Raw genomic sequence first — 27,539 nt, forward strand, 5'->3', positions numbered from 1 at the left:
AATGGTCGGGATGAAACAGTCTGTTAGACAGTGTGTCTGATGGCCTATAAGGCCCATCTAATGATTGATCCGGTATCCGGTATGTGTGTTAGAGAACCGTATGGCCCCTTCTTCCTCTTCCTCCCCTTTACCCAAGTGGGACGTGCTACAATACTGAAGCATTGGTTTACTTCTGACGACACATGCGAAGGGGCAGGGACGTGCACAGACCTTTCAGTGGGCAGGTGCTGAAAATTTATATTTCATAATTAATATCTCAAAATGTATAACATTAACTGCCTCTGTAGCGAAAATTCTAAGCAAGCTAGTTACAGTGCCTCGTAAATACATGATTGACAATGGGAAAAGAGGGTAGCCTATCAGCTGATAATTGATGTTGATGACTGATGTAAAGGCAGCTCGATAATTTATTTATCTTCAATGCTCTTTAATAATAACTTCATAATATAGCCTAATACCCATAATCTTCCAACTCTTGATATATGGCTGGCTGACCAGTCCATGTGTAGATATTTTACCACTGTACATGGTGGTTAACTACCGAGGGATTTAAAAAAATATTTGATATACATTTTTCTCTCGTCAATAGCTTTTGAACCAAGCGTGCCTGACTATTAAAATGATGTATTGGAGAAAAATCCACCGTTTTTTTGTTGTTGAAATTTCTATATACACTACCATTCAAAAGGTCACTTAGAAATGTCCTTGTTTTTGAAAGAAAAGCACATTTCTTGTCCATTAAAATTACATCAAATTGATCAGAAATACAGTGTAGACATTGTTAATGTTGTAAATGACTATTGTAGCTGTAAACTGCAGACTTTTTATGGAATATCTACATAGGTGTACAGAGGCCCATTATCAGCAACCATCACTCCTGTGTTCCAATGGCACATTGTGTTAGCTAATCCAAGTTTATCATTTTAAAAGGCTAATGAAGTTTGAAGAGGCAACTCGGGGATGCTGGTCTTCTAGGCAGAGTTGCAAAGAAAAAGCCATATCTCAGACTGGCCAATAAAAAGAAAAGATTAAGATGGGCAAAAGAACACAGACACTGTCTAGAAGGCCAGCATCCCGGGGTCGCCTCTTCACTGTTGACGTTGAGACTGGTGTTTTGCAGGTACTATTTAATGAAGCTGCCAGTTGAAGACTTGTGAGGCGTCTGTTTCTCAAACTAGACACACTAATGTACTTGTCCTCTTGCTCAGTTGTGCACCGGGGCCTCCCACTCCTCTTTCTATTCTGGGTAGAGCCAGTTCGCTCATGTGCAAGAAAGTTTTTCTGAAATTAACCACTTAATTGCAGCAAAGTTGGTGGACAGCTTGTTTTCTGACCGCAGAATTGCAGTGTGCTACCAAGTTATGGCCAGTGGGCAACAAGGCAAAGTTGAAACTGGAGATGTCCACTTTTTACCGGCATCTTGAGCTGCACATTGGGAAGATGGCACTTTCTTTATTGAAATCACTCTACAAGAACAACCTGCAGGAGGCCTTGTCTGAGACAACCTGCAGGAGGCCTTGTCTCAAAATAATCATAACCACTCCGATGACAACCACCGAGTCAGAGAGGAACTTTTCCAGCCTTAAGGATAAAAACCTTAACACGCAACACCATGGGCCAAAAAAGGTTGAATGCATTGGCCATGCTGTCAATCCAGCATGTGTAGTAATCTGTTATTAGCTATGGTCCCTCTCTGCCTCAGAACTTAGCCGAATGTTCTGACTTGGTGGTGCACATGTTGCCTATAGCCTGTTTTAGAGAAATATTGTAAGAGCTTTCATTGTCTGTTTATGTGCCCACGTTATTTAGCCTACTGACTTGGTGTACAGGAAGAATACTGTAAGAACGTCCCATGTTCTGAATTCTGTCATTGTCCATTTCTAAAGTGCTGAACAGATAGGCATATAGGCTACGTCCGTCAGCTCGCTCAGGTCTGAATCGAAATCACGGCTTGCTTCTTATACGCTCATCGTTCCCTTCTTATGCGGTAGTTTTTAAATTACTTAAATTACCAGTCAAAAGTTTGGACACAGCTACTGATTCCAAGGTTTTTCTTTATTTTTACTATTTTATACATTGTAGAATAATAGTGAAGACATTAAAACTATGAAATAACACATTTGCAATCATATAGTAACCAAAAAAAGTGTTAAATATTTGAGATTCTTCAAAGTAGCCACCCTTTGCCTGATGACAGCTTTGCACACTCTTAGCATTCTCTCAACCAGCTTCATGAGGTAGTCACCTGGAATGCATTTCAATTAACAGGTGTGCCTTCTTAAAAGTTAATTTGTGGAATTTATTTCCTTCTAAATGTGGTTGAGCCAATCAGTTGTGTTGTGACAAGGTAGGGGTGGTATACAGAAGATAGCCCTATTTGGTGAAGCCCAAGTCCATATTTACACAAGAACAGCGCAAATAAGCAGAGATACATGTCACGTCCTGATCAGTAAAGGGGTTATTTGTTATTGTAGTTTGGTCAGGACATGGCAGGGGGTGTTTGTTTTATGTGTTTCGTTTTTTGGGGGTTAATGTTTTTGGGTTATGTTAGTATATTTCTATGTTCGTTCTAGTTTTTCTATTTCTATGTTTAGTTTATTGGGTTGACCTTCAATTGGAGGCAGCTGTTCCTCGTTGCCTCTAATTGAAGGTCCTATTTAGTAGGGGTGTTTTTCCATGGGTTTTTGTGGGTAGTTGTTCCGTAAGTGTAGCTGTGTGCCTCACAGGACTGTTTTCTCGTCGTTGTTTTGATTAAGTGTTTGTTTTGGTTTTTCTTCATAATAAAGAAGATGAGTATACACATTCCCGCTGTGCCTTGGTCTACTCCATACGATGTACGTGACAAAACTACCCACCACCAATGGACCAAGCAGCGGGCCCAGGAGGATCCTGGGCCAGGGAAAGAAGGGAGTGGAGGATTTTATGGACATGGGAGGAGGTAATGGCAGGGGACAAGACCCTGCCATGGAAACAGGTGGAGACAGCGAGGGAGGAACGGCGACAGTACGAAGAGCGAGCCCAATGACGGAAGCACGAGAGGCACCCCCAAGAAATGTTTGGGGGGGGCACACGGGGAGTATGGCTAGGTCAGGCAATAGACCTAAGCCAACTCCCCATGCTTATTATGGGGAGCAGCGGATCATGAGAGCGCCGGTCTATGCAGAAGTGCGCACGATCTCGCCCATACGCATGCACAGTCCGGTGCGAGCGATCCCAGCCCCTCGCAAGTGCCGTGCTAGATTGGGCATCCAGCCAGGTAGGAGTATGCCTGCGCAGCACATCTGGCCACCAGTGCGTCTCCTAGGCCCAGGCTACCCTGCGCCTGCTCTACGCATGGCAGCCATCAGGCCTCTGCACAGGCCAGTTCACCCTGTGCCAGCACTCCGCCCGTGCAGGGCTAATGTGACTAGCCAGCCAGGACGGGTGGTGCAGGCTGTGCGCTCCAGACCTCCAGTGCTTGTTCATGGCCCGGTGTATCCAGTTCCTGCTCCTCGTACTAGCCTTAAGGTGCGCGTCCCTAGTCTGGCGCCTTCAAAGCCAGCACCACGCACCAGGCCTCCAGTGCGTCAGCCCAGTCCAGTACGTCCTGTTCCTGCTCCTCGCACTAGCCTTGAGGTGAGTGTCTCCAGTCTGGTACCTCCAGTACCAGCCCCACGCACTAGGCCTCCAGTGCGTCAGCCCAGTCCCGTTCGTCCTGCTCCTGCTCCTCGCACTGGCCTTGAGGTGCGTGTTACCAGTCTGGCGCCTCCAAAGCCAGCCCCACGCACCAGGCCTGTAGTGCGCCTGTCCAGTCCAAAGCTTCCGGAGACAGTTCCCCGTCCAGAGCTTCCGGCGACAGTACCCTGTCCAGAGCTTCCGGCGACAGTGTCCCATCTAGAGCTTCCGGCGACAGTTCCCCGTCCAGTGCTTCCGGCGACGTCCCACAGTCCGGAGCCTGCAAAGACGGCCCACAGTCCGGAGCCGGCAGAGACGGCCCACAGTCCGGAGCCGGCAGAGACGGCCCACAGTCCGGAGCCGGCAGAGACGGCCCACAGTCCGGAGCCGGCAGAGACGGCCCACAGTCCGGAGCCTGCAGAGACGGCCCACAGTCCGGAGCCTGCAGAGACGGCCCACAGTCCGGAGCCTGCAGAGACGGCCCACAGTCCGGAGCCTGCAGAGACGGCCCACAGTCCGGAGCCTGCAGAGACGGCCCACAGTCCGGAGCCTGCAGAGACGGCCCACAGTCCGGAGCCTGCAGAGACGGCCCACAGTCCGGAGCCTGCAGAGACGGCCCACAGTCCGGAGCCTGCAGAGACGGCCCACAGTCCGGAGCCTGCAGAGACGCCCCACAGTCCGGCGCAGCCAGAGTCGCCCGACAGTCCGGCGCAGCCAGAGTCGCCCGACAGTCCGGCGCAGCCAGAGTCGCCCGACAGTCCGGCGCAGCCAGAGTCGCCCGACAGTCCGGCGCAGCCAGAGTCGCCCGACAGTCCGGCGCAGCCAGAGTCGCCCGACAGTCCGGCGCAGCCAGAGTCGCCCGACAGTCCGGCGCAGCCAGAGTCGCCCGACAGTCCGGCGCAGCCAGAGTCGCCCGACAGTCCGGCGCAGCCAGAGTCGCCCGACAGTCCGGCGCAGCCAGAGTCGCCCGACAGTCCGGCGCAGCCAGAGTCGCCCGACAGTCCGAGGTCTACTGCGACGTGGCTACTTTGAATATGCTTTTGATTTGTTGAAAAAAAACAGGTTACTACATGATTCCATATGTGTTATTTCATAGTTTGATGTCTTCACTATTATTCTACAATGTACAAAATATTAAAAATAAAGAAAAACCCTTGAATGAGTAGGTGTGTCCAACTTTGACAATGTTAGAATTTAGGCAATGTTATAATGATGCATGTCATTGTTTTGCTTACTTTGTGTATTATAATTATCTCATGTGCTTTTCTCCACAAGGAGGGAATACTATATAATGTTGTTAGGTCTATAACCATGTTTACCAGTGACAATCTCTTCCCATTCAAATATTTTTGTTCAACAAAAATTTCAGTAATAGACCCACGTAATTCCAGTTCATATTGCGAGGGTCGCTTTGTTTGCGCAATGCACTGTCTGTGTGTTGGTATATTGTCTATAAAAGTGGATCCTTGTGATTGTATTTTCCGTCCTTTTTAGACCACAAAATAAAATACTTTAAATGGTAGGCTAACCACCCTGTCTGTGACTTAAAGAAGACTAAAGAAGAATAACATTAAAGGACTCAACATGTTGCTTGAATTTATCTGAACTAACATTTACATTTACGTCATTTAGCAGACGCTCTTATCCAGAGCGACTTACAAATTGGTGCATTCACCTTATGATATCCAGTGGAACAACCACTTTACAATAGTACATCTATATATTTTTTTTTTTGGGGGGGGGGGGGGGGGGGTTAGAAGGATTACTATATCCTATCCCAGGTATTCCTTAAAGAGGTGGGGTTTCAGGTGTCTACGGAAAGTGGTGATTGACTCCGCTGTCCTGGCGTCGTGAGGGAGCTTGTTCCACCATTGGGGTGCCAGGGCAGCGAACAGTTTTGACTGTGCTGAGCGGGAACTGTGCTTCCGCAGAGGTAGGGGGGCCAGCAGGCCAGAGGTGGATGAACGCAGTGCCCTTGTTTGGGTGTAGGGCCTGATCAGAGCCTGAAGGTAGGGAGGTGCCGTTCCCCTCACAGCTCCGTAGGCAAGCACCATGGTCTTGTAGCAGATGCGAGCTTCAACTGGAAGCCAGTGGAGTGTGCGGAGGAGCGGGGTGACGTGAGAGAACTTGGGAAGGTTGAACACCAGACGGGCTGCGGCGTCTGGTGTTCAACCTTCCCAAGTTCTCTCATTCAGATAGATGAGGGAACTATCTGAATTTCTGTTGCTGTCCATTTCGAAAGTGCTGAACGAATAGGCCGAGTCAATGTGAGGGGGTACAGGTTAGTCGAGGTAATTTGTACATTTAGGTAGGGGTAAAGTGACTATGCATACATGTTCATGACACGCAGGTAAAATACTAAAACCAACCGTGAACCAACTATATTAATTTGGGGATAGGTCGAAACACAAACTTCACAACGACTTGGGGGCAGTGGCCTCAGAACAATAAAGACAAAAACTGTATACAAAAAAATAACAATTATACCACCACCCAAAAAGGGCACTTGGCGAGTGGGACGGCAAATGGGCAGGTGCTCGGGCACAGGTAGACCCCAATCTGTGCTCATGCCTGCGAAGGGGGAGGGTCGTGTTTCAGTGAGCTTTAGTGGTATATTGCATGGGGTTTAGCTGAGGATATTGTTTTCAACTGCCAAGTACTATAATTAGCTCATGTGCTTTTCTCCACAAGGAGGGGATGCTATATAATGTTGTTGGGTCTGTAACCCTGTTTGCCAGTGACAGTCTCTTCTCATTCAAAATTTTTGAAATAACTGAATACGATGATTACATAAAACATAGAATGACAAAGCAGTAAAACGTCATCCTAGATAAATACCATCAACTTAGTGAATACCATTTGTGTTTAATATGTGGGTTTCAGCATGAAATATTCTTTGTATTTTTTTTACAAACATTTATTTACTTAAACTATGTCAATATGCATTTGCTGTCAATGTTTTTGCGTCAAACTGGTGGCAGTCCTGAAAAAAGTTTCAGAGTGAAAATAATGTCATTGTTGATTAGATGTTTTTTTTTTATTAATTAGGCCATTTTCTCTTGAACCATATAGTCTATCTACTAGAAACTCATTGAAGATATGGACACAGATATAATAAATTAATACTATATAGGAATACATTAAAGTATAAATGACCAAATTTACGATAGTTTGCCATAGATTTTCTGTTAATTACAAAGAAATTACTGAAGATTCCAGTAACTTTGGTAAATTACCGGTAGCTTTGCAACCCTAACCTAGACCCATACATGTAACAGTATCTTTTGTGCTTTTGACAATTATCTTACATGAGGCCTAATTCAAATGATATGCCTAAATACTTATAACCACTAGCCTAATAAATAATCACAATTTTCTTTTGATTATTTAATTAACCTACATCATGTTATTTCAAGTTATCCCTTTGGAGTGCAATCTCACATTGTTAAAAAAGATCCCTAAATTGGGCATGCAATTGACAGCATCTATGACCTAGGGGACTGTCCCCAAACCTTTTTGCCCACGACCACAACCATGTGAAAAAAAATACGTAATTAACAGCCAATGTTAACTTTTTTATTTGTAGCTATGGCAGTCAAATGAAAAACATTCTAACAGTACTGATGCGAGTTACATATATATATATATATATATATATATATATATATATATATATATATATATATATATATATATATACTGCTCAAAAAAATAAAGGGAACACTTAAACAACACAATGTAACTTCAAGTCCATCACACTTCTGTGAAATCAAACTGTCCACTTAGGAAGCAACACTGATTGACAATACATTTCACATGCTGTTGTGCAAATGGAATAGACAACAGGTGGAAATTATAGGCAATTAGCAAGACACCCCCAATAAAGGAGTGGTTCTGCAGGTGGGTACCACAGACCACTTCTCAGTTCCTATGCTTTCTGGCTGATGTTTTGGTCACTTTTGAATGCTGGCGGTGCTTTCACTCTAGTGGTAGCATGAGACGGAGTCTACAACCCACACAAGTGGCTCAGGTAGTGCAGCTCATCCAGGATGGCACATCAATGCGAGCTGTGGCAAGAAGGTTTGCTGTGTCTGTCAGCATAGTGTCCAGAGCATGGAGGCGCTACCAGGAGACAGGCCAGTACATCAGGAGACGTGGAGGAGGCCGTAGGAGGGCAACAACCCAGCAGCAGGACCGCTACCTCCGCCTTTGTGCAAGGAGGAGCAGGTGGAGCACTGCCAGAGCCCTGCAAAATGACCTCCAGCAGGCCACAAATGTGCATGTGTCTGCTCAAACGGTCAGAAACAGACTCCATGAGGGTGGTATGAGGGCCCGACGTCCACAGGTGGGGGTTGTGCTTACAGCCCAACACCGTGCAGGACGTTTGGCATTTGCCAGAGAACACCAAGATTGGCAAATTCGCCACTGGCGCCCTGTGCTCTTCACAGATGAAAGCAGGTTCACACTGAGCACATGTGACAGACGTGACAGAGTCTGGAGACGCCGTGGAGAACGTTCTGCTGCCTGCAACATCCTCCAGCATGACCGGTTTGGTGGTGGGTCAGTCATGGTGTGGGGTGGCATTTCTTTGGGGGGCCGCACAGCCCTCCATGTGCTCGCCAGAGGTAGCCTGACTGCCATTAGGTACCGAGATGAGATCCTCAGACCCCTTGTGAGACCATATGCTGGTACGGTTGGCCCTGGGTTCCTCCTAATGCAAGACAATGCTAGACCTCATGTGGCTGGAGTGTGTCAGCAGTTCCTGCAAGAGGAAGGCATTGATGCTATGGACTGGCCCGCCCGTTCCCCAGACCTGAATCCAATTGAGCACATCTGGGACATCATGTCTCGCTCCATCCACCAACGCCACGTTGCACCACAGACTGTCCAGGAGTTGGCGGATGCTTTAGTCCAGGTCTGGGAGGAGATCCCTCAGGAGACCATCCGCCACCTCATCAGGAGCATGCCAAGGCGTTGTAGGGAGGTCATACAGGCACGTGGAGGCCACACACACTACTGAGCCTCATTTTGACTTGTTTTAAGAACATTACATCAAAGTTGGATCAGCCTGTAGTGTGGTTTTCCACTTTAATTTTGAGTGTGACTCCAAATCCAGACCTCCATGGGTTGATAAATTGGATTTCCATTGATTATTTTTGTGTGATTTTGTTGTCAGCACATTCAACTATGTAAAGAAAAAAGTATTTATTAAGAGTATTTCATTCATTCAGATCTAGGATGTGTTATTTTAGTGTTCCCTTTATTTTTTTGAGCAGTGTATATTACATATTACATTTTGTTCTTCAGGATTTTGGAAATTCCTCCTGCGACCTCACATGGGGTCGTGAACTCTAGTTTGGGAACTGCTGGCCTTGGGTGTCTTGGGGTAAAACACCCCCTGCCTGAATTCTCACAGAAACCACATTCTGTCACACTTTACCTGGCTGCCACTACTCTTTCTGAACTAAAAATGTAATCTGTCTCATCTCAACATTTTTAAGTCAACAAAACAATTTTGAGTAAATTTGATATAATATTTTGTAATTTAGAAAAAGTTATATATAAAATCTAATGAAGTTATATCTATAAGCTTTTTTATTTGTAACCCCCTGTAAAGACTGGATTTAATTTATTATGTGTGGCAATACTCATGTCCGCGTTCTGGAAATGACCGCGTCCACGTACGGTGTGGCACCAAGTCTTTGGCCGGGTATGTGCAGATTTGGACTGAGGTGATCTTGAGGAACAACGACAGCTTTCGCTATTGAGAGTGAGACACCAAAGTGTATTGTTCGATTAGCTTTTCGTTGAATAGTCAGGGACAGTATGAGTTTAGCCAGGTCCTTTTCACTCGCTATTCTCTTTTAATTTTGTGGTTCACCGAGTCGTCATCATCCTCGAGGGACCGACAAACAAACTGCTGGCTAGCCAAGCTAGTCGGTACAGCTAGATAAGCTAGCTAGCCTACCAGGCGCATCCTACCACTACATCATCACCGGCTGCCTGCAGTTCTTCTTCAAGTAACCTCTTGGCACCGATGGAGTTCTCCAGTTGTTTCTTCCACCTGTTAAATCCCATGGAATCCTTGGCCCTCTCGTAGACAGATGCTGGCTACCTACGCTCCCTCTGTCCGGTTCTCCTCTCTTCACTGGATAGACGGTAACATTAGTGTTTAACCCCTCCGTGTCCAAGGACAAGTACCAAACTTTTTTAGATTCTTTTCGGGGGAGCCCTAAGGTTTTTATTGTTTGTAAAACTTTAGTATCGGCTGGCTTTTAGGTATAAACACTTTATATACAAATGTATGTGGACACCCCTTCAAATGAATGGATTCAGCTATTTCAGCCACACCCGTTGCTGACAGGTGTATAAAATTGAGCACACAGCCATGCTATCAACATTGGCAGTAGAATGGCCCATACTGAACAGCTCAGTAACTTTCAAAGTGGTATCATCATAGGATACCACCTTTCCAACAAGTCAGTTCGTCAATTTTCTGCCCTGCTAGAGCTTCCCAACTGTAAGTGCTGTTATTGTGAAGTGGAAATGTCTAGGAGCAACAATAGCTCAGCCGCAAAGTGTTAGGCCACACAAGTTCACAGAACGGGAAAGCCGAGTGCTGAAGTGTGTAAAAACCGTCTGTTCTCGGTTGCAACACTCACTACTGAGTTCCCAACTGCCTCGAAAGCAACATTAGCACAATAGCTGTTCGTCGGGAGCTACATGAAATGGGTTTCAATGGCCAAGAAGCCGCACATAAGCCTAAGATCACCATAAGCAATGCCAAGCGTCGGCTGGAGTAGTGTAAAGCTCTCCACCATTGGACGCAGGAGCAGTGGAAACACATTCTCTGAAGTGATTAATTACGCTTCACCATCTGGCAGTCTGATGGACGAATCTGGGTTTGGCGGATACCAGGAGAATGCTACGTGCCACAATGCATGGTGCCAACTGTAAAGTTTGGTGGAGGGGGAATAATGGTCTGGGGCTGTTTTTCATAGTTTGGGATAGGCCCCTTACTTCAAGTGAAGGGAAATCTTAATGCTACTGCATACAATTACATTCTAGACGATTCTGTTTTTCCAACTTTGTGGCAACTGCCCTTTCCTGTTTCTGCATGACAATGCACCCGTGCACAAAGCAAGTCTATACAGCAATGGTTTGCCGAGATCGGTATGGTAGAACTTGACTGGCCTGCACAGAGCCCTGACATCAACCCCATCAAACACCTTTGAGATGAACTGGAACGCAGACTGCGAGCCAGGCCTAATCGCCCAATATTAGTGACCGATCTCACTAATGCTCTTCTGGCTGAATGGACACAAGTTCCCGCAGCAATGTTCCATCATCTAGTGGAATACCTTCCCAGAAGAGTGAAGGCTGTTTTAGCAGCAAAGGGGGAACCAACTCCATATTATTGCCCCTGATTTTGGAATGAGATGTTCGACGAGCAGGTGCCCACATAATTTTGGTCAGGTAGTGTATAACGTTATTGTACCAGTTTCAAACTAGCTTCAGCTTTCCAGGGTTCAAGGTTGGGAAAGCACCCCCTGAAAGAACGGAATATTTAAAAAATGTATATAACAAAAAAAATTCAATGTTGTGCACTGGGCCTTTAATAGTCCTGTATTAGTGGACAGACTGCAGCACTGGCAACAACAAAAAATCCTGTGGGCAAAACATTACCCCCCCCCACCCCCGGCGACAAAAAAAGTTGCAGCACACCAACCCCCAAACTACTTCCTGCAGTTATGCACCTGTCTACAAGGTTTGATCCATATTTTATATATGGTTGTACAGTCGTGGCCAAAAAGTTTTGAGAATGACACAAATATTAATTTTCACAAAGTCTGCTGCCCCAGGTTGTATGATGGCAATTTGCATATACTCCAGAATGTTATGAAGAGTGATCAGATGAATTGCAATTAATTGCAAAGTCCCTCTTTGCCATGCAAATGAACTGAATCCCCAAAAAACATTTCCATTGCATTTCAGCCCTGCCACAAAAGGACATCATGTCAGTGATTCTCCCGTTAACACGGGTGTGAGTGTTGACGACTACAAGGCTGGAGATCACTCTGTCATGCTGATTGAGTTCGAATAACCGACTGGAAGCTTCAAAAGGAGGGTGGTGCTTGGAATCATTATTCTTCCTCTGCCAATCAGGGTTACCTGCAAGGAAACATGTGCCGTCATCATTGCTTTGCACAAAAAGGGCTTCACAGGCAAGGATATTGCTGCCAGTAAGATTGCACCTAAATCAACCATTTATCGGATCATCAAGAACTTCAAGGAGAGCGGTTCAATTGTTGTGAAGAAGGCTTCAGGGCGCCCAAGAAAGTCAAGCAAGGACCAGGACTGTCTCCTAAAGAATGGTACCAACACATCCTCCGAGAGCAACTTCTCCCAACCATCCAGGAACAGTTTGGTGACGAACAATGCTTTTTCCAGCATGATGGAGCACCTTGCCATAAGGCAAAAGTGATAACTAAGTGGCTCTGGGAACAAAACATTGATATTTTGGGTCCATGGCCAGGAAACTCTCCAGACCTTAATCCCATTGAGAACTTGTGGTCAATCCTCAAGAGGCGGGTGGACGAACAAAAAGCCAAACATTCTGACAAACTCCAAGCATTGATTATGCAAGAATGGGCTGCCATCAGTCAGGATGTGGCCCAGAAGTTAATTGACAGCATGCCAGGGCGGATTGCAGAGGTCTGCAAATATTGACTCTTTGCATCAACTTCATGTAATTGTCAATAAAAGCCTTTGACACTTATGAAATGCTTGTAATTATACTTCAGTATTCCATAGTAACATTTGTCAAAAATATCTAAAGACACTGAAGCAGCAAACTTTGTGGAAATTAATATTTGTGTCATTCTCAAAACTTTTAGCCACGATTGTACAATTGCAATACCGTTGATTATTTAATTGTCTTATTCAAATCATTTGCACATTTTTAAGTTTTAATATTTTTCCTGTTAACAATTCATCTCAGGGTTTAATTAGGTCCAGGATTATTATGTTGACCTCTTGTGTGTCCTTTGCGATAAATGTCCTTCAATTTTTTACCTTTACATTTTAATCTATTTTTGACCATTATCTTTTGTTTTAATGAATTCCACTAACGTGGAGGAAAAAGGTAATTGTATTCCATTGTGTGGGTGTATCATCGTTTCTGTGGGTGTATCATAGTTTTGTAACGACCCTGGGAGGTCATTACAGTATGTATTGTAGTTTCTTAATAAGCTAGTAATAACCTATGAAGTGTTTATGGTTATTAGGTGGAGGCACCGCATTATTCTATACATGGTACACATACATTCTTATGGTATATTTTACCCCTGTATCATCCATGGGCATACTAACTCATGGTAATACACATACAGTGTCATGTAGGCTACCATATACACCCCCCTTGTCGACTATTGCCTCACCTATATACAGTATAGGCCCCACCTGATAGAACCCAGGTCTTATCTCTCTATCAGTACTAGCCTAGTTAGTCAGAAAAAACCTGCCTGAAGAAAGAGGGTCACATATACAAAACATTAAGAACACCGGCACTTTCCTTGACAGACTGACCAGGGGAATCCAGTTGGAAGCTGGCCAGATGGGGAATTTAGCCAGGACACTGGGTTTAACACCCCAACTCTTACGATAAGTGCCATGGGATCTTTAGTGATCACAGAGAGTCAGGACACCCGTTTAATGTCCCATTCAAAAGACGGCACCCTGCACAGGGCAATGTCCCCAATTACTGCCCTGGGGTATTGGGATGTTTTTGGGGGGACCAGAGGAAAGAGTGCCTCCTTCTGGCCCTCTAACACCATTTCCAGCATCAGGTCTCACAACCAGGGACCAACCAGGACCAACCCTGCTTAGCTTCAGTGGCATTTAAGTAACATTAGTAATCTATCAAAATTATACGTCAAGGAAAATGTTTTTTATATATATATATACATACACACTGAACAAAGATATAAATGCAAAATGCAATAATTTCTAAGATTTTGCTGAATTACAGTGCATAAGGAAATCAGTCAATTTAAATAAATCAATTAGGCCCTAATCTAGGGATTTCACATAACTGGGCAGGGGCACAGCCATGGGTGGGACTGGGCCCACCCACTTGGGAGTCAGGTCCACCCACTGTAGAGCCAGGTCCAGCCAATCAGAATATTTTTTTCCCCACAAAATGATATTACAGACAGAAATACTCCTCTTGACAAAGGATAAAATCCTCACTAACAGGGATCTAAACAAATTTGTGAGAAATACATTTTGTGCGTATGGAACATTTTGGGGATCTTTTATTTCAGCTCATGAAACATGGGACCAACACTTTACATGTTGCGCTTATATTTCTGTTCAGTGTTGTAATGGTTGTCGTCGGGAATAGAGGACCAAAACGCAGCAGGAATGTGGATGCTCAGCTTGTTATTTATTTTTTAATAAAAAGAACACCAAAATAACAAACTGAAAAACAGTCTTGTCATGCTCACACAGGCAACACAAGAAACAATCTCCCACAACACTACAAACAATTACCCATATATAGGACTCTCAGAGGCAACGAGAAAGCACCTGCCTCCAATTGAGAGTCCAACCCCCATTAACCTACACATAGAAATACCACAAACCAGAAAGAACATAGAAATACAAAAACAGAACAGAACATAGACCAAAACCCAGACATAATAAATCAAACCCTACTACATAAATCACCACCCCGAACCACAAACAAAATTCCCTCTGCCACGTCCTGACCAAACTATAATAACAAATAACCCTTATACTGGTCAGGACGTGACAGTACCCCCCCCCCCAAAGGTGCAGACCCCGGATGCACCTCATAAATAAATAAATTAAAAAAAAAAATAATAATAAAAAATCCCCCTAAACTAAAGGGAGGGAAGGGAGGGTGGCTGCCGTCACCGACGGCACTTGTGCTACACCCCCCCCCCCTCCCCAACCCACCTATACAGGAGGTGGTTCTGGCTCCGGCCTACTGTCCTCCAGAATGCAGACAGACTTGCTCAGTTTCGGGCCGTAGGCAGACTCCCATCGTTCCGGATCGTAGGCAGACCTCTTCCGTTCCACACTGTAGGCAGACTCATTTGATACACAGTTAATCATCTTTAGCTCCGGATTGTCAACAGACTTACTCAGTTCCGGGTTGCTGATCGACTCCCTTCGGTTCCGGGTCCATAGGCAGACCCCTTCGGTTCCGGGCTAGACACTGTTGCCCGGATACTCTGGACTGCACACTGTTGCCGGATACTCTGGACTGCACACTGTTGCCGGATACTCTGGACTGCACACTGTTGCCGGATACTCTGGACTGCACACTGTTGCCGGATACTCTGGACTGCACACTGTTGCCGAACTCTCGAGGCTGGGCTGACACACTGGAAGCCTGATGCGTGGTACTGGATGTGCCAGTCTGGGGACACGCACCTCAGGGCTAGTGCGGGGAGCGGGAACAGGACGAGTCGGACTGGGCTGACGCACTGGACCATAGAGGCGTACTGGCGGTCTCGAGCGCAAAACTGGCATCGCTCTTACTGGCTGAATGCCCACTTCCCCCTGGCAAATGCGGGGAGCTGGTACTGCGCGTACCGGCCTAAAAATACTTGGCCTCGCCACAGTACCCATTACCCCGAAGCACAGGACCTGTCCAGTCACTGGTTGCCCAAAAAAGGTACGGGGATTTGGCCTGGGGCTCACTCCTCGCCCAGCCAAACTACCCGTCTGCCCCCCCCAAAAACAATCTTGGGGCTGCCTCTCGGGCTCCCTTAAATTCTCCACAGCCCTGGAAATGCCTCTCCTCAACTCTGCCCATGTCTCCTTTACCCAACAGTCCATATCATATTCCCATCGCTCCCCTCTCCGCTGCTTGGTCCTTTTGTGGTGGGAGATTCTGTAACGGTTGTCGTCGGGAATAGAGGACCAAAACGCAGCAGGAATGTGGATGCTCATCTTGTTATTTATTTTTTAATAAAAAGAACACCAAAATAACAACCCGAAAAACAAACCAGTCTTGTCATGCTCACACAGGCAACACAAGAAACAATCTCCCACAACACTACACCAAACAATTACCCATATATAGGACTCTCAATCAGAGGCAACGAGAAAGCACCTGCCTCCAATTGAGAGTCCAACACCCCATTAACCTACACATAGAAATACCACAAACCAGAAAGAACATAGAAATACAAAAACAGAACAGAACATAGACTAAAACCCAGACATAATAAATCAAACCCTACTACATAAATCACCACCCCGAACCACATAAACAAAATACCCTCTGCCACGTCCTGACCAAACTATAATAACAAATAACCCTTATACTGGTCAGGACGTGACAAGTGTATATACAGTACCAGTCAAAAGTTTGGACACACCTACTCATTCAAGGGTTTTTCTTTATTTTCACTATTTTCTACATTGTAGAATAATAGTGAAGACATTAAAACTACGAAATAACACATTTGGAATCATGTAGTAACCAAAAAAGTGTTAAATATTTGAGATTCTTCAAAGTAGCCACCCTTTGCCTGATGACAGCTTTGCACACTCTTGGCATTCTCTCAACCAGCTTCATGAGATAGTCACCTGGAATGCATTTCAATTAACAGGTGTGCCTTGTTAAAAGTTAATTTGTGGAATTTCTTTCCTTCTAAATGTGTTTGAGCCAATCAGTTGTGTTGTGACAAGGTAGGGGTGGTATACAGAAGATAGCCCTATTTGGTAAAATACCAAGTCCATATTATGGCAAGAACAGCTCAAATAAGCAAAGAGAAACGACAGTCCCATCATTACTTTAAGACATGAAGGTCAGTCAATTCTGAAAATTTCAAGAACTTTGACAGTTTCTTCAAGTGCAGTCGCAAAAACCATCAAGCGCTATGATGAAACTGGCTCTCATGAGGATCGCCTTAGGAAAGGAAGACGCAGAGTTACCTCTGCTGCAGAGGATAAGTTAGAGTTAACTGCACCTCAGATTGCAGCCCAAATAAATCCTTCAGAGTTCAAGTAACAGACACATCTCAACATCAACTGTTCAGAGGAGACTGTGTGAATCAGGCCTTCATGGTCGAATTGCTGAAAAAAAACGACTGCTAAAGGAAACCAAGAAGAAGAGATTTACTTGGGCTAAGAAACACGAGCAATGGACATTAGACTGGTCTGATGAGTCCAAATTGGAGATTTTTGGTTCCATCTGCCGTGTCTTTGTGAGATGCAGAGTAGGTGAATGGATGATCTCTGCATGTGTGGTTCCCACCGTGAAGCATGGAGGAGGAGGTGTGATGGTGCTTTACTGGTGACACTGTAAGTGATTTATTTGGAATTCAAGGGACACTTAACCAGTATGGCTACCACAGCATTCTGCAGCGATACGCCATCCCATCTGGTGGGACTATCATTTGTTTTTCAACAGGACAATGACCCAAAACACACCTCCAGGCTGTGTAAGGGCTATTTGACCAAGAAGGAGAGTGATGGAGTGCTGCATCAGATGACCTGGCCTCCACGATCACTTTCACTTTTTTTTGTTGGTGCGCCTGGACCATTCACAGTTGAGCTCGCTCAGTTTCACTCACGCTGATTGACACATTTTGTATACTTTTTGTTGTCAAGGGAGGCCAGATGCTCGCTGGCTTCCCTTGCCTTCAATGCTATGGGCGGCAACGTCATAGTGGTTTGGTCCAGACAGCATCAGATAGATGGACTACACATAGAGAGACAGAGGGGTGCTGTTTCACTCGCTCGGATGCTTTCTCCTGTGAGATACATTCAGCCTCTTGTGACATGAAGGAAAATTATGAAACACAGAAACAAACATGTATTATTGTTATTGCATTTTTTCTTTGTCAATTTTTGGGGGAAGCCTTGGCATCCATGAATACACGACACTGATAAATGCATTTCTTTCGCGTTCAAAATATTTTTTACAATGGTGGGAGAGTGTCAAGATGGCGACATGGTGGCTTCAACACAGCGCCCCCTATGTAATCTAGTGTATATACCCATAATGTTTTCAAACGTTTTATGTAACATCATCACAAGTGACTTGATGCCTACTGTGACAAAAGTGATTTAGGGTTGCTGAACGGGTGTGTTGATATAACTGTAATATTAACAAAATTCCACTTTTAACCAGCTTTGTCTGATTCAGTGCAATATCACATTATTCAAAACATCAGAATTTGTAAGAAAAGGGGGTTATGCATGTCAACATACAGTATATGTCAGCCGAAAATTAGATCAGACGCTTTACCATTGCAACATTTGATGTACAGTCATATTCACCGTGGTTGTTTGAAGCGCGCTATTAGTTCACAGCTGGCAATGCCTCATCGTGATTGGTTATTCCCCACAATTTGCAATAACGTCAATAAGCGTCATCACTATCTTTCCTTTGCGGTACATCAAACTGTCGTGATTACCAGCTGAAAAACTTTTATGAGTCGATTTTACTTCTAGCGAGGCAGTGTCTTACAGTTTTAATCAACCGTGTACAAGCATATTTCGTAACAATGTCGATTTACAAAACAGAGTCCACAAGCCACAGAACTCCGTGGCCTTTTGCAAAACAGTAAATGCTTTTTTAAAAATGTAGTTGCCTTCTCAAAACAAATCAATTAATCAAAACTGTATTATACATTCAAAATTGCAAATACATTCGTCAAAAGATCATGACTACCAGCAAAAAGAGAAATGCAACCATACTTATCTCTCGAGTCCAAGCAAACAAAACAGAAAAAATCCAAGTAGATCAATGCATATTCTTTGCTGTCACAAAATCATGATGATCAAAATTGGAAGTGCAACTATGCAAAGGTTCAGAATTATGGGCAAAAGCACATTGTGTGCAAGATTCATTCACTGGTATAATCACAATCCAAATCAATACATAGGGTTTTTTCTCATAGTTTTGTAGACTTTACATTGGCGTACAGAAACACAATCCGCAGTAGAAATAAGGAAAGGTGAAAAAAATAAAGGAACACAATTGATATGATTGTTTAGGCCACAACCCACACCAAAGCAAAGCTCTAAAATGAAAATGTCACAATGTTGGAGATTACTTATAAGTAACCCAGAGTTACTTGAAAGTAACCCAACTACATTTTCTGCCTCTGTGCAATATTGTTTTTTTAAAAAGCAAACACATTCAATTACAGTCGCCATTGCCTAGATATTTCCCTATATTGTACATGGTATGACACTGATGGGGTGATTTAGAACTTTGTGCAGTAGTATTTAATAGTATTTACTGTTTGCCGAAAACAGTGAACACAATTGCACACATTTATCTTCTGATGAAAACAATGTGATAATATTCGGTGAACAAAACCCTTAACAGTGAATTTTGTATTCACTGATACACATTTGTATCAGTGTATCATTTAGCAAAGGGTGGTCTAAGATATGCAAGTCAGGTACAAAGCGAAGAAAATTATCAGAAGTTATTAATGTATTTAAACATTTGATAATTTCTGTTCTGCTATACGCGATTGTGAAAAACTGTAACATGCATGCACCATCCTAAAACCTACTCTGAGCTGGGAGTTTTTGTCTTACAACAGATTTTAACGACTGACTGTCTATAAATAGGACGCAACAGAACACAATTTAGGCGATAAAGTTGGAAATTGAGTTCACATCACGGACATTATTCACTTATAATAGGCTAATAAACATGGCCTATGCGAATAAGATGCTTTGTATTCCATTGAATAAAACTGAAAGTTTAAGATGTAAATGGGAAATGTAGCCAACAATTTAGTAAGCAACTATGTTCTATGGGTTGACATGACAAAATGTGTCTTATATTGAAACGTTATATTCTATATAAATTCAAACAGCATGGATAACATGAACACCTGCATTACATTAATAAACATGCTCAAGCATTGTACATTTCCAGTCATGACAATTACAATTGTCTAGAATGAACGTAGGCTACGCAGCGACGAGAATCAACAGAGAGATGCGCACTAGTTGATCTGCTGAACAGTTGATCAAAATAGCTGATTTACATTAAATTATTTACTTTAAACAATCTGTGTACACACGCACAATGTTAAAACAAATATATTGTGAATAACCGAGAAAAGTATAACGGTCAACTATGAAAAAGTATTTGCCTCCACCTGTCATTTACTCTAACCATTCATTCTTACCTCGTCGCCTATGGCACGTTTCGCCGTAATGCTGACATTGCTTCGAAACAATCAGAACAAGTCCCCGGTAAAACTGTCCCCTTCTTCCCAAACAGGTGGACTCACAGACGCACTTTCCCGTTTACTCACAATCCCCTACTGATGCTGGAATCCATGCGGGTGATCACACACAGCGTAAACTGCGCAACCGCGAAACCGACACGATCATTGGTCCTACAACGAACCCGTCTCTATATAGCAGAGAATATTGCCGCGTTCACGCCCTAGTTGGAACTTGCATATTTCCGAATTCCTTACTGGTTCTGGTTGTACATGTACCGCGTTCAATCAGTTAGCATGTCGGACATTACCAAGTTTAGTTCCGACTAGCACGTGAATGCGGCATATATAGAAGGCCTCTGAAATAAAAAAATGTAAGTACAAAAGTATGACTGTTTAAAGAAGCAAATTAAAGGGAAAAGGGGATACCTGGTCAGTTGTACAACTGAATGCATTCAACTGAAACGTGTCTTCCACATTTAACCCAACCCCTCTGAATCAAAGTATTAAGTTTAACATTAAGTAGGCTAGGCTACTTATAACAAATATGAAGTACTAGAGAACTTACATTTAATTTCTGAAAAAAAGACTTGCATTTAAGAATATATTCAGAAAAAATATTTGGGTTGATAGCAGACCTTCGTTCAGCCCTACATGTTTATATCCTACTTAAATGGAATATTAGTCTACACATTTCTAGTTGCATTTGAGCCTATTAGGGCTATTTACAGCGGTATGAAGATTGGTCCTCGCTGCTCTTGTATGTCTATTTGTAAATAGCAGACTGAAATATGTCAAATGTGTAATCCAAATGCTTGGTTCTCAACAAGAATATCAAAGTTTTTAATTAAAGATGTTTTTTATTTTCAAAAAGTGCTTTGTAATGTAGAATATGATCTACATTTCCACTACCAATGACTGACAATATGGACATTGGACACATGGTCCATGGTGGATATCACTTCCAAAGTGTCCACTGTGGTCCTTTAGAAGGTTTTCTATTGGCTGGATTTGCTTGGCTTGACAAGGACAGTACTTCCTGTAACCAGGGTGGGGAAGAACTCCACCATGAACTTGTTCTTCAGTCTATGGAGGAAGTGGACATACCTCACCCCAGGCCCGTAGCCTGAGAACACATGGGACACCTACATGGACAGACAGAAAATGACTTACTGCACAAATAAGTATGTGATCAAACACAATCAGTCTTTCAAGCTAATATGTATAATACAAACTCATAACAAAACATGTCTAGGCCCCACCTCTTTCCAGTTGTGGGAGTATTCACTAAGCTGCTCAGTAGGGCTCATGGTGTATTCGGAGATGACCGTCTGTCCATCTGTTCCCAGCAACCTCACCCGCAGCTGGTAGATGGACTCGTGCAGTTGGCTCTCCTCATACCTACAGGGGTCAAAGGTCAAAACAGTTCCTATGTTTTAAAAACCAAAATATGAATACAAGGAGGCAAGGTTCTGGATAGGGGAAGTGAAACTCTACACTGATTGCAACATTATTGGAGACCGCTGTTTTGCAATTGCCTATTGCCATCTGACTTCAAGCGATTGAGTCCCAGGTTGTGATGTTGACATAGACACATCGTAATGTACCATGAGTCATGAATGCATGCTTAGGCTGTCAGGTTGAAACCCACCAGTCTTTGATGACGATGTCAGGTTGGAAACCATCCAAAAGCTCGTCCCATACTCCCTCAGCCTTTAGGTCCACTCTCTGCTCCAAGGTAAACCAGCTGAGAACACAGAAACACAGCACCAGTCAGAGATAGATACTGAACTATCTACCACCGTCTCTGATAAGACTTAAAGCATTTGGTCTGGTTTAACGGCCACACCCAGATTAAGACTAGTCTTGGACAAAAAGCACTTTCAATGAAGAATCTCCAATGAGAATGTTTTAAATTCAGGGAAGGCTTATAGAGAAATGTCACAATTTTTCAACTTCATTATCATCATCTCCAGCACCACCCCAACATGTATGAAATTGCACATTTCTATGTTTTGTAGTAAAAAAAGATAGAGGAAGATAAGTGTTTCCAATTAAATAATCAGTGTACATAGTGTGATTCTAACTAATTATGAGTAGGCATTGCCTACTAATTGCTTGATGATGTCATTCCTCTATATTTTTTACTACAAAACACACAAACACACCATTTCTCATATGTTGATGTTAGGGTGGTGCTGGAGATGATGAATGTGAAGTAGAACATTTTAGACATATTCCATGAATCTGGGTCCAGGAAATGTGCCTTTAGAGGGAGTGGTTATGCGACTAGCTTGACTGATAGTGAGGCCTGTGACAAGGTAAAGAGGGGTAGCTCATTTGAACAAAGGTGACAGTTGTTTGTCGCTTATGTCACCTGTAGTTAGGCAGGTAACAGATGGTGACCCCTGGTGGTACGCCGCTGGCATCATAACCAAGGTCCTCTCTGCTGGTGGTCCAGCCGGTATAGTCACCTATAGATTGAAAGATATGAATCATGAAAGGAATTTCTCTTAATGTTAAAAATCAATTAGGCCTACCCCTCTATTGCTTTATGGTCTTATAAATGGAAATAATAGTCAACATTTTCTTCTTGTATACTATAACTATGTACCCTCTGGTTCAGAGCGAGGAGGTCCTTCTGGTGGAAACTCTGTCAGTTCACGCTCAGGAGGAGGGGAGTCCTGACTCACACCTGGGTGGGGAAGGAGGAAGACTGAGTCAATATAACAACAAAGGACTTTAACCTACAGCAGTGGTATTCAAAGTCGGGGTCGTGAGTCAACAACATTTACACAGATATTTCTGAAAATGTAACAAAAGATTAAGAGTACATATTATTGTATGGGCCAATATACAAACGTTTTTGAGAAATACTTTTAAAAACACAATTTCCCTAGTAAATGTATTTATTGGTTTCTTTTAAATTTTGATAAGATATGAAAATTCAATGAATTTAAGGTTATTTGTTGATGTAAAAAATCGGCAATTCACGGATTTGAAAATAGTGTCATTAGATTTGGAGCGGTCGCGAGCAATTATTGCAGAAAAAAATGGGGTCCCCGCTGAAGAAGTTTGAACACCACTGACCTACCCTCTAGTAGTCCAACCCGGTCTTAAATAAAAGCAAACCAACGATTGATGTTCAAACTCTACACTATTTCTCTACGTCGTAGTGTTCCTCAATTTGTACCATTTAGTTATTCAAACCCTTGCCTCCTACATATCTCACATAGTACCGTAGTCTATGTCAGATCAAGCTTTACTACTTATTATACTTTTTATTCCAGTGAAACCTAACACGACAGCTGCAGTAAACATACACCACTTTCAATACAATTCGACATATTGTGACGTAGCTACCGTGAGGCGCAGGATTCCTCAACAAATTTCGACCGAACGGCTTCGCTTCGTAGACGAACTTCCAATCCACTCCATCAGGCATCGAAATGCCTTTGATATTCCACTCTGTCTCGCATCTTTTTTTCCATTCATTGGTCGCCATTGTGTGATGTGTTCGTATCCAGCGTACAGTGAAACAGGAAGTGTAAAGTCGAAAGCTGGAATTGATAATAGTAGTAGTTTATGCCCCACCCTTAGCCTACCTGGAAACCCGAAGATACGTCGCGCAGAAATGAGCGTTTGAATAAGGAAAGTTTGCTCTCGCGACCTCCACAAGCAAGAATGTTAAATAAAATGATATTTTAACCTACTTTACTGGTTGTCTGTGTGATTGGCTCCAGAGTGACACAGCGGTCTAAGGCACAACCGGTCGTGATTGGGAGTCCCATAGGGCGGCGTACAATTGGCCCGGGTTTGGCCGGTGTAGGCCGTCATTGTAAATAAGAATTTGTTCTTAACTGACTTGCCTGGTTAAATATAAAATTGGTCCTTTTGGCGACAGGAATGTGAGACATATCCACAGTAAAGTGCAATTAGTCTACATCAACTGTTTAAAGCCCTGATAGTGCGTTCAGATTTACGGTAAAGTACATAAAAAATTACTTTTATTCAACATTGTCTTTGAGAGGTCAGTTGAGGAAACTTTTGTAAATCAAACGCTCATTTCTGACCGACAGAGAAGTCAATGCAATTCAACTTCGGGTTTCAAGGCAAGCTCCACCTCTGGAGAAGATTGCGACATTTGCTCTTATTTACTACTTCTTAAAGTTGCAGTTGTCATAGATGCCCAAGTAATGCCGCATTCATAATCAATTGGGAAAGTGGTATTTACCATATAGGACTGGGAAAAATCCATAAGAACTCCCATCCAACTCGTAATTAGGCCATTAGTGGGAAACTCATCTATTATCCCTGGCTCAGACTCACCCACATGCTGACCTATGACCTCACCTACTAAATAAATGACCTACTAAGGAAATTACCTTGATAACAGCTTTTTCGGTAATAACAAAATATTATTTATAAAAGGCAATCTATTAATATATATTTTTTAACACTAACATTTGTTTTATAAGCATGATAGCTGTAACCTACCTGTTTTTTATGGCTGATGCAGCTTGTTGGCCATTAGCCAATTAGCATTTCTCAACTAGTTAAAAGCACTTGAATGCATCTGACTGGTGACTTCACAACACCTTCCCACTTGGTTATGAATGCAGCAGAACTACTTCAGAGTAATGTATAAAGGCCATCATTCATTCATTCATTCATTCATTTAGTTTACATTAATTTGGTCAACTTGAAGCATCAACCCATTTCATTATTAGAAAACACTAATAACATTGGGGAAAATAGAGATTGAATAGGGCATATCTGTCCAATAACTAAGGAGTAGCCTAGGCTATTATTCACAATTTTATTTATTTATTTAATTTAACCTTTATTTAACTAGGCAAGTCAGTTAAGAACAAATTCTTATTTACAATGACGGCCTACCAAAAGTCAAAAGACCTGTGGGACAGGGGATGGGATTAAAAAAAAAAAAATTGTGACTACACTTTCATTAGAGCTAATTTAGACTTTATTATAGGTTACATATTGCTTTACAGACTATGCCAGGGGTTATTTAGGCCTATCTGATGTTTGGTGGCTTCTCTATGGGCATCACAATAAAGGTTTTCGTTTTTAATTATGACCTCAAATAGGATTCTAAACCAACGTTCTAACGAAGCACAATCAATAGGATAAAAGCACAAAATAGCAGGCAAACAAGGTCTAGGAATGACACTATGTAGGGTCTGAATCTTCAGGAACATAGCATACGCCGGCCGCCCTTCAATTATGAGTTTCCAGACAGATAAAACGCTACAACATGTGTGGAGGGAAGCTGTGCTGAAAACTGAAAAGGACCATTGCCACCAGTTGAAGGTAAATTTCACCTGTAGCACATGAAATGAACATGTTTAATTATCTGGTTGCCTACGAAAATGTTTGATGGGAAACACTAGTCCTCTGTTCAAACACAAGCCATGGAAATTAATAAGAAGGGGTTGGCCCACTATTGCTAAAAATGTGTCAAAAACAAAAATGGCCTGCCCTCATACAGACATTATTCCCTTTAGTCTCCTGGACAGCTGTCTCCTGAGACACCAGTTGTAACAGTGCTTCCAGTGGCTGGTCGAACCAAGAGCCCTGGTATAGGCAGCCACAGAACAGAGAACACTACCATAGAAGAATACCGTAGAGCACTACAGCCAGACAACTTCAGCAAAGACAACATTCTCAGCACAGAGAGAAGGAAAAACGTCAAAACAGTCCGAATAGACAACTGCCAAAGTGACAGAACAGACATCAGGACTGGCATCTCTGTGAGAGACAACATTAGCACAGACAAGTTGGGCCACCTAAGCTACAGGGCAGAGGCCCTAAGAGAAGACACTCAATTTAGAAATGATTGTAAGCAGCTCAGAATGGACCAACTTCAGACAGTCCACCCCAAAGCAGACAGCATTGGGATAGATCTGGGTAGAGACCTCCATAGGACAGACATTGCAGATCATCACTCTGGAGTCTCAGACTACCAGAGGTCAAAGGCCCTGGAGACCAACATCATTAGGACATCACCATCCCAGTCCAATGTTTTGCACCCGTGGCAGGTTTGGGACGGAGGTGCCAGATATCAGTCGAGGTCCTTGCTCTGTGATGTTGGCACACAGACATACCTGACTGCCCTAGCCCAGAGTCCTCACTCCATCCCAGGCCCTGACACTGAACCTATCATGGGTAAGTTATCATCGGTCATCAGGAAGCATCAGAACACAAGTGCAACAGGAAAGAGAGAGAGAAAAAAAATGTTAGATTCAGATCAGTTGTTGTAGCTCAAAAAGGTACATTATTTAATTTGACTAATTAGTTTTTTTTCATGGTTTGATTATTTTCCATTGTCTATTATAACCTTGGCCTGTAGTGTTCAGGGCCCAGAGGGAAAGTGCGATGAAAAGGAACCAGCAGAGCAGCATTCAGCAGCAGTACCAACCCATTGCCACTTCACATCAGGTGGTCCTGCAGAAAGACATAGGGCCTTACTGCTCCTCCCCTGATGCCGCCACTCAGACCTATATCTGTGCCCTTACCCACACACCTGCACTGAACACAGGGGAGGCAGGTGGGTGGCAAACATCAGGGGTACACTTTACATTTCAATGAGATGAAATACAAGTTAGAAGGTTGATTTGTCCTCAATTGAGGGTGTGTGAGCCTTTTATTATCCTGTGTCTTCATACAAGACGAAACATTGATCCCACACAGTAGGTCTGTCTTACATTACATTACATTTTAGTCATTTAGCAGACGCTCTTATCCAGAGCGACTTACAAATTGGTGCATTCACCTATAATATCCAGTGGAACAACCACTTTACAATAGTGCATCGGTCATCAGAGGTTAAATCAGAGGCCTCTTACCTACAGAGAATGGCGAGGGAGTGGAAGTCTGATTGGCTTGTCGATTGGTCATGGAGATTGTTTTACTATCTTAACTGTGTAGATTACTGTATGTTTGGCAGTATACCTGTTTATTGTCAGTGTGCCAGTCCTTATTACTTTTAAGCAGAGTTACTTACTCGGAAAACAGCGGGTGCACTGTTAATTAATAAGGATCATATTCCAACCAGCCTTGCATTTTTTGTTTGAGTGCTAGGAGTAGGAAATTATAATAATGTCTATGAACCGTGTAATCTGTTTATAATGCGGCATAGACTGCCTGTATATTCTATTAGCATAGGCAAGGGTCCGCATGCCTCCCAGCCGAAACATTTCGGAAGAGTGCATGCATATATTATGATCGTATTTTGTGTCTTTCGTGTTTTTCGGGTGTTTGGGCACACTACATTTTTGCTCAAGGCCAGCCTAAATTCGGCAGCTCTGAAGTGTACGTGATTGGTCAACAGCTGTAGGGATTCTTCAATAAAGTATTAGTTGATATTCATTGAACAAATTCATTGCGAAATACTGCACCAAACATCTTAGATGTAAAATTGCTCGACTAAAGGCGTAAGCATGCTCCAGTTGGGCTAGCGCCTAGGCGAACTCGGCTAGCTGAATCGAACGAGTGTGCTTGCATACTCCCTTAAAATACATTCGCTTGAAATACGAGAAAAAAAGCTGCAATAGTGCTGTTTGTCCATTTTCAGAAACCTTAAACAGTATACGCTTCCTCAAAATAGTCCGAATGAATCTAAAA

At 43.2% G+C, this 27,539-nt stretch overlaps 3 protein-coding genes across 6 annotated transcripts in view; 1 reads left to right on the forward strand and 2 right to left on the reverse strand.

Annotated features, from left to right (window-relative positions):
- The window catches only part of slc8a2a (solute carrier family 8 member 2a), a 61,072-nt gene extending 40,620 nt beyond the window's left edge, over positions 1-20,452 (reverse strand). For all 4 annotated transcript variants that reach the window (XM_045717263.2, XM_014197675.3, XM_014197674.3 and 1 more), the window contains exon 1: positions 19,857-20,452. The gene's annotated coding sequence lies outside the window, so the exon portion shown is untranslated. The remainder of the gene's footprint in view (positions 1-19,856) is intronic.
- Positions 20,453-20,735: 283 nt separating this feature from the next.
- nccrp1 (P1, F-box associated domain containing) lies at positions 20,736-23,404 on the reverse strand. The gene is given in 7 exon segments (NM_001166257.1): positions 20,736-21,040; positions 21,158-21,296; positions 21,547-21,642; positions 22,273-22,369; positions 22,510-22,590; positions 23,259-23,335; positions 23,337-23,404. Coding segments are annotated over 7 exon segments (687 nt in total). The 5' UTR covers positions 23,387-23,404; the 3' UTR covers positions 20,736-20,893.
- A 1,541-nt stretch (positions 23,405-24,945) lies between these two features.
- LOC106603755 (uncharacterized) lies at positions 24,946-26,862 on the forward strand. The gene is made up of 3 exons (XM_014197810.3): positions 24,946-25,226; positions 25,421-26,081; positions 26,266-26,862. Exons 1-3 carry the CDS (start codon positions 25,140-25,142, stop codon positions 26,502-26,504), a joined length of 987 nt encoding a protein of 328 aa, XP_014053285.3. The 5' UTR covers positions 24,946-25,139; the 3' UTR covers positions 26,505-26,862.
- The last annotated feature ends 677 nt before the right edge of the window (positions 26,863-27,539 follow it).

The sequence above is a fragment of the Salmo salar genome, chromosome 04, assembly GCF_965601325.2.
Source record: "Salmo salar chromosome 04, fSalSal1, whole genome shotgun sequence".
Lineage (NCBI taxonomy): Eukaryota > Metazoa > Chordata > Actinopteri > Salmoniformes > Salmonidae > Salmo > Salmo salar.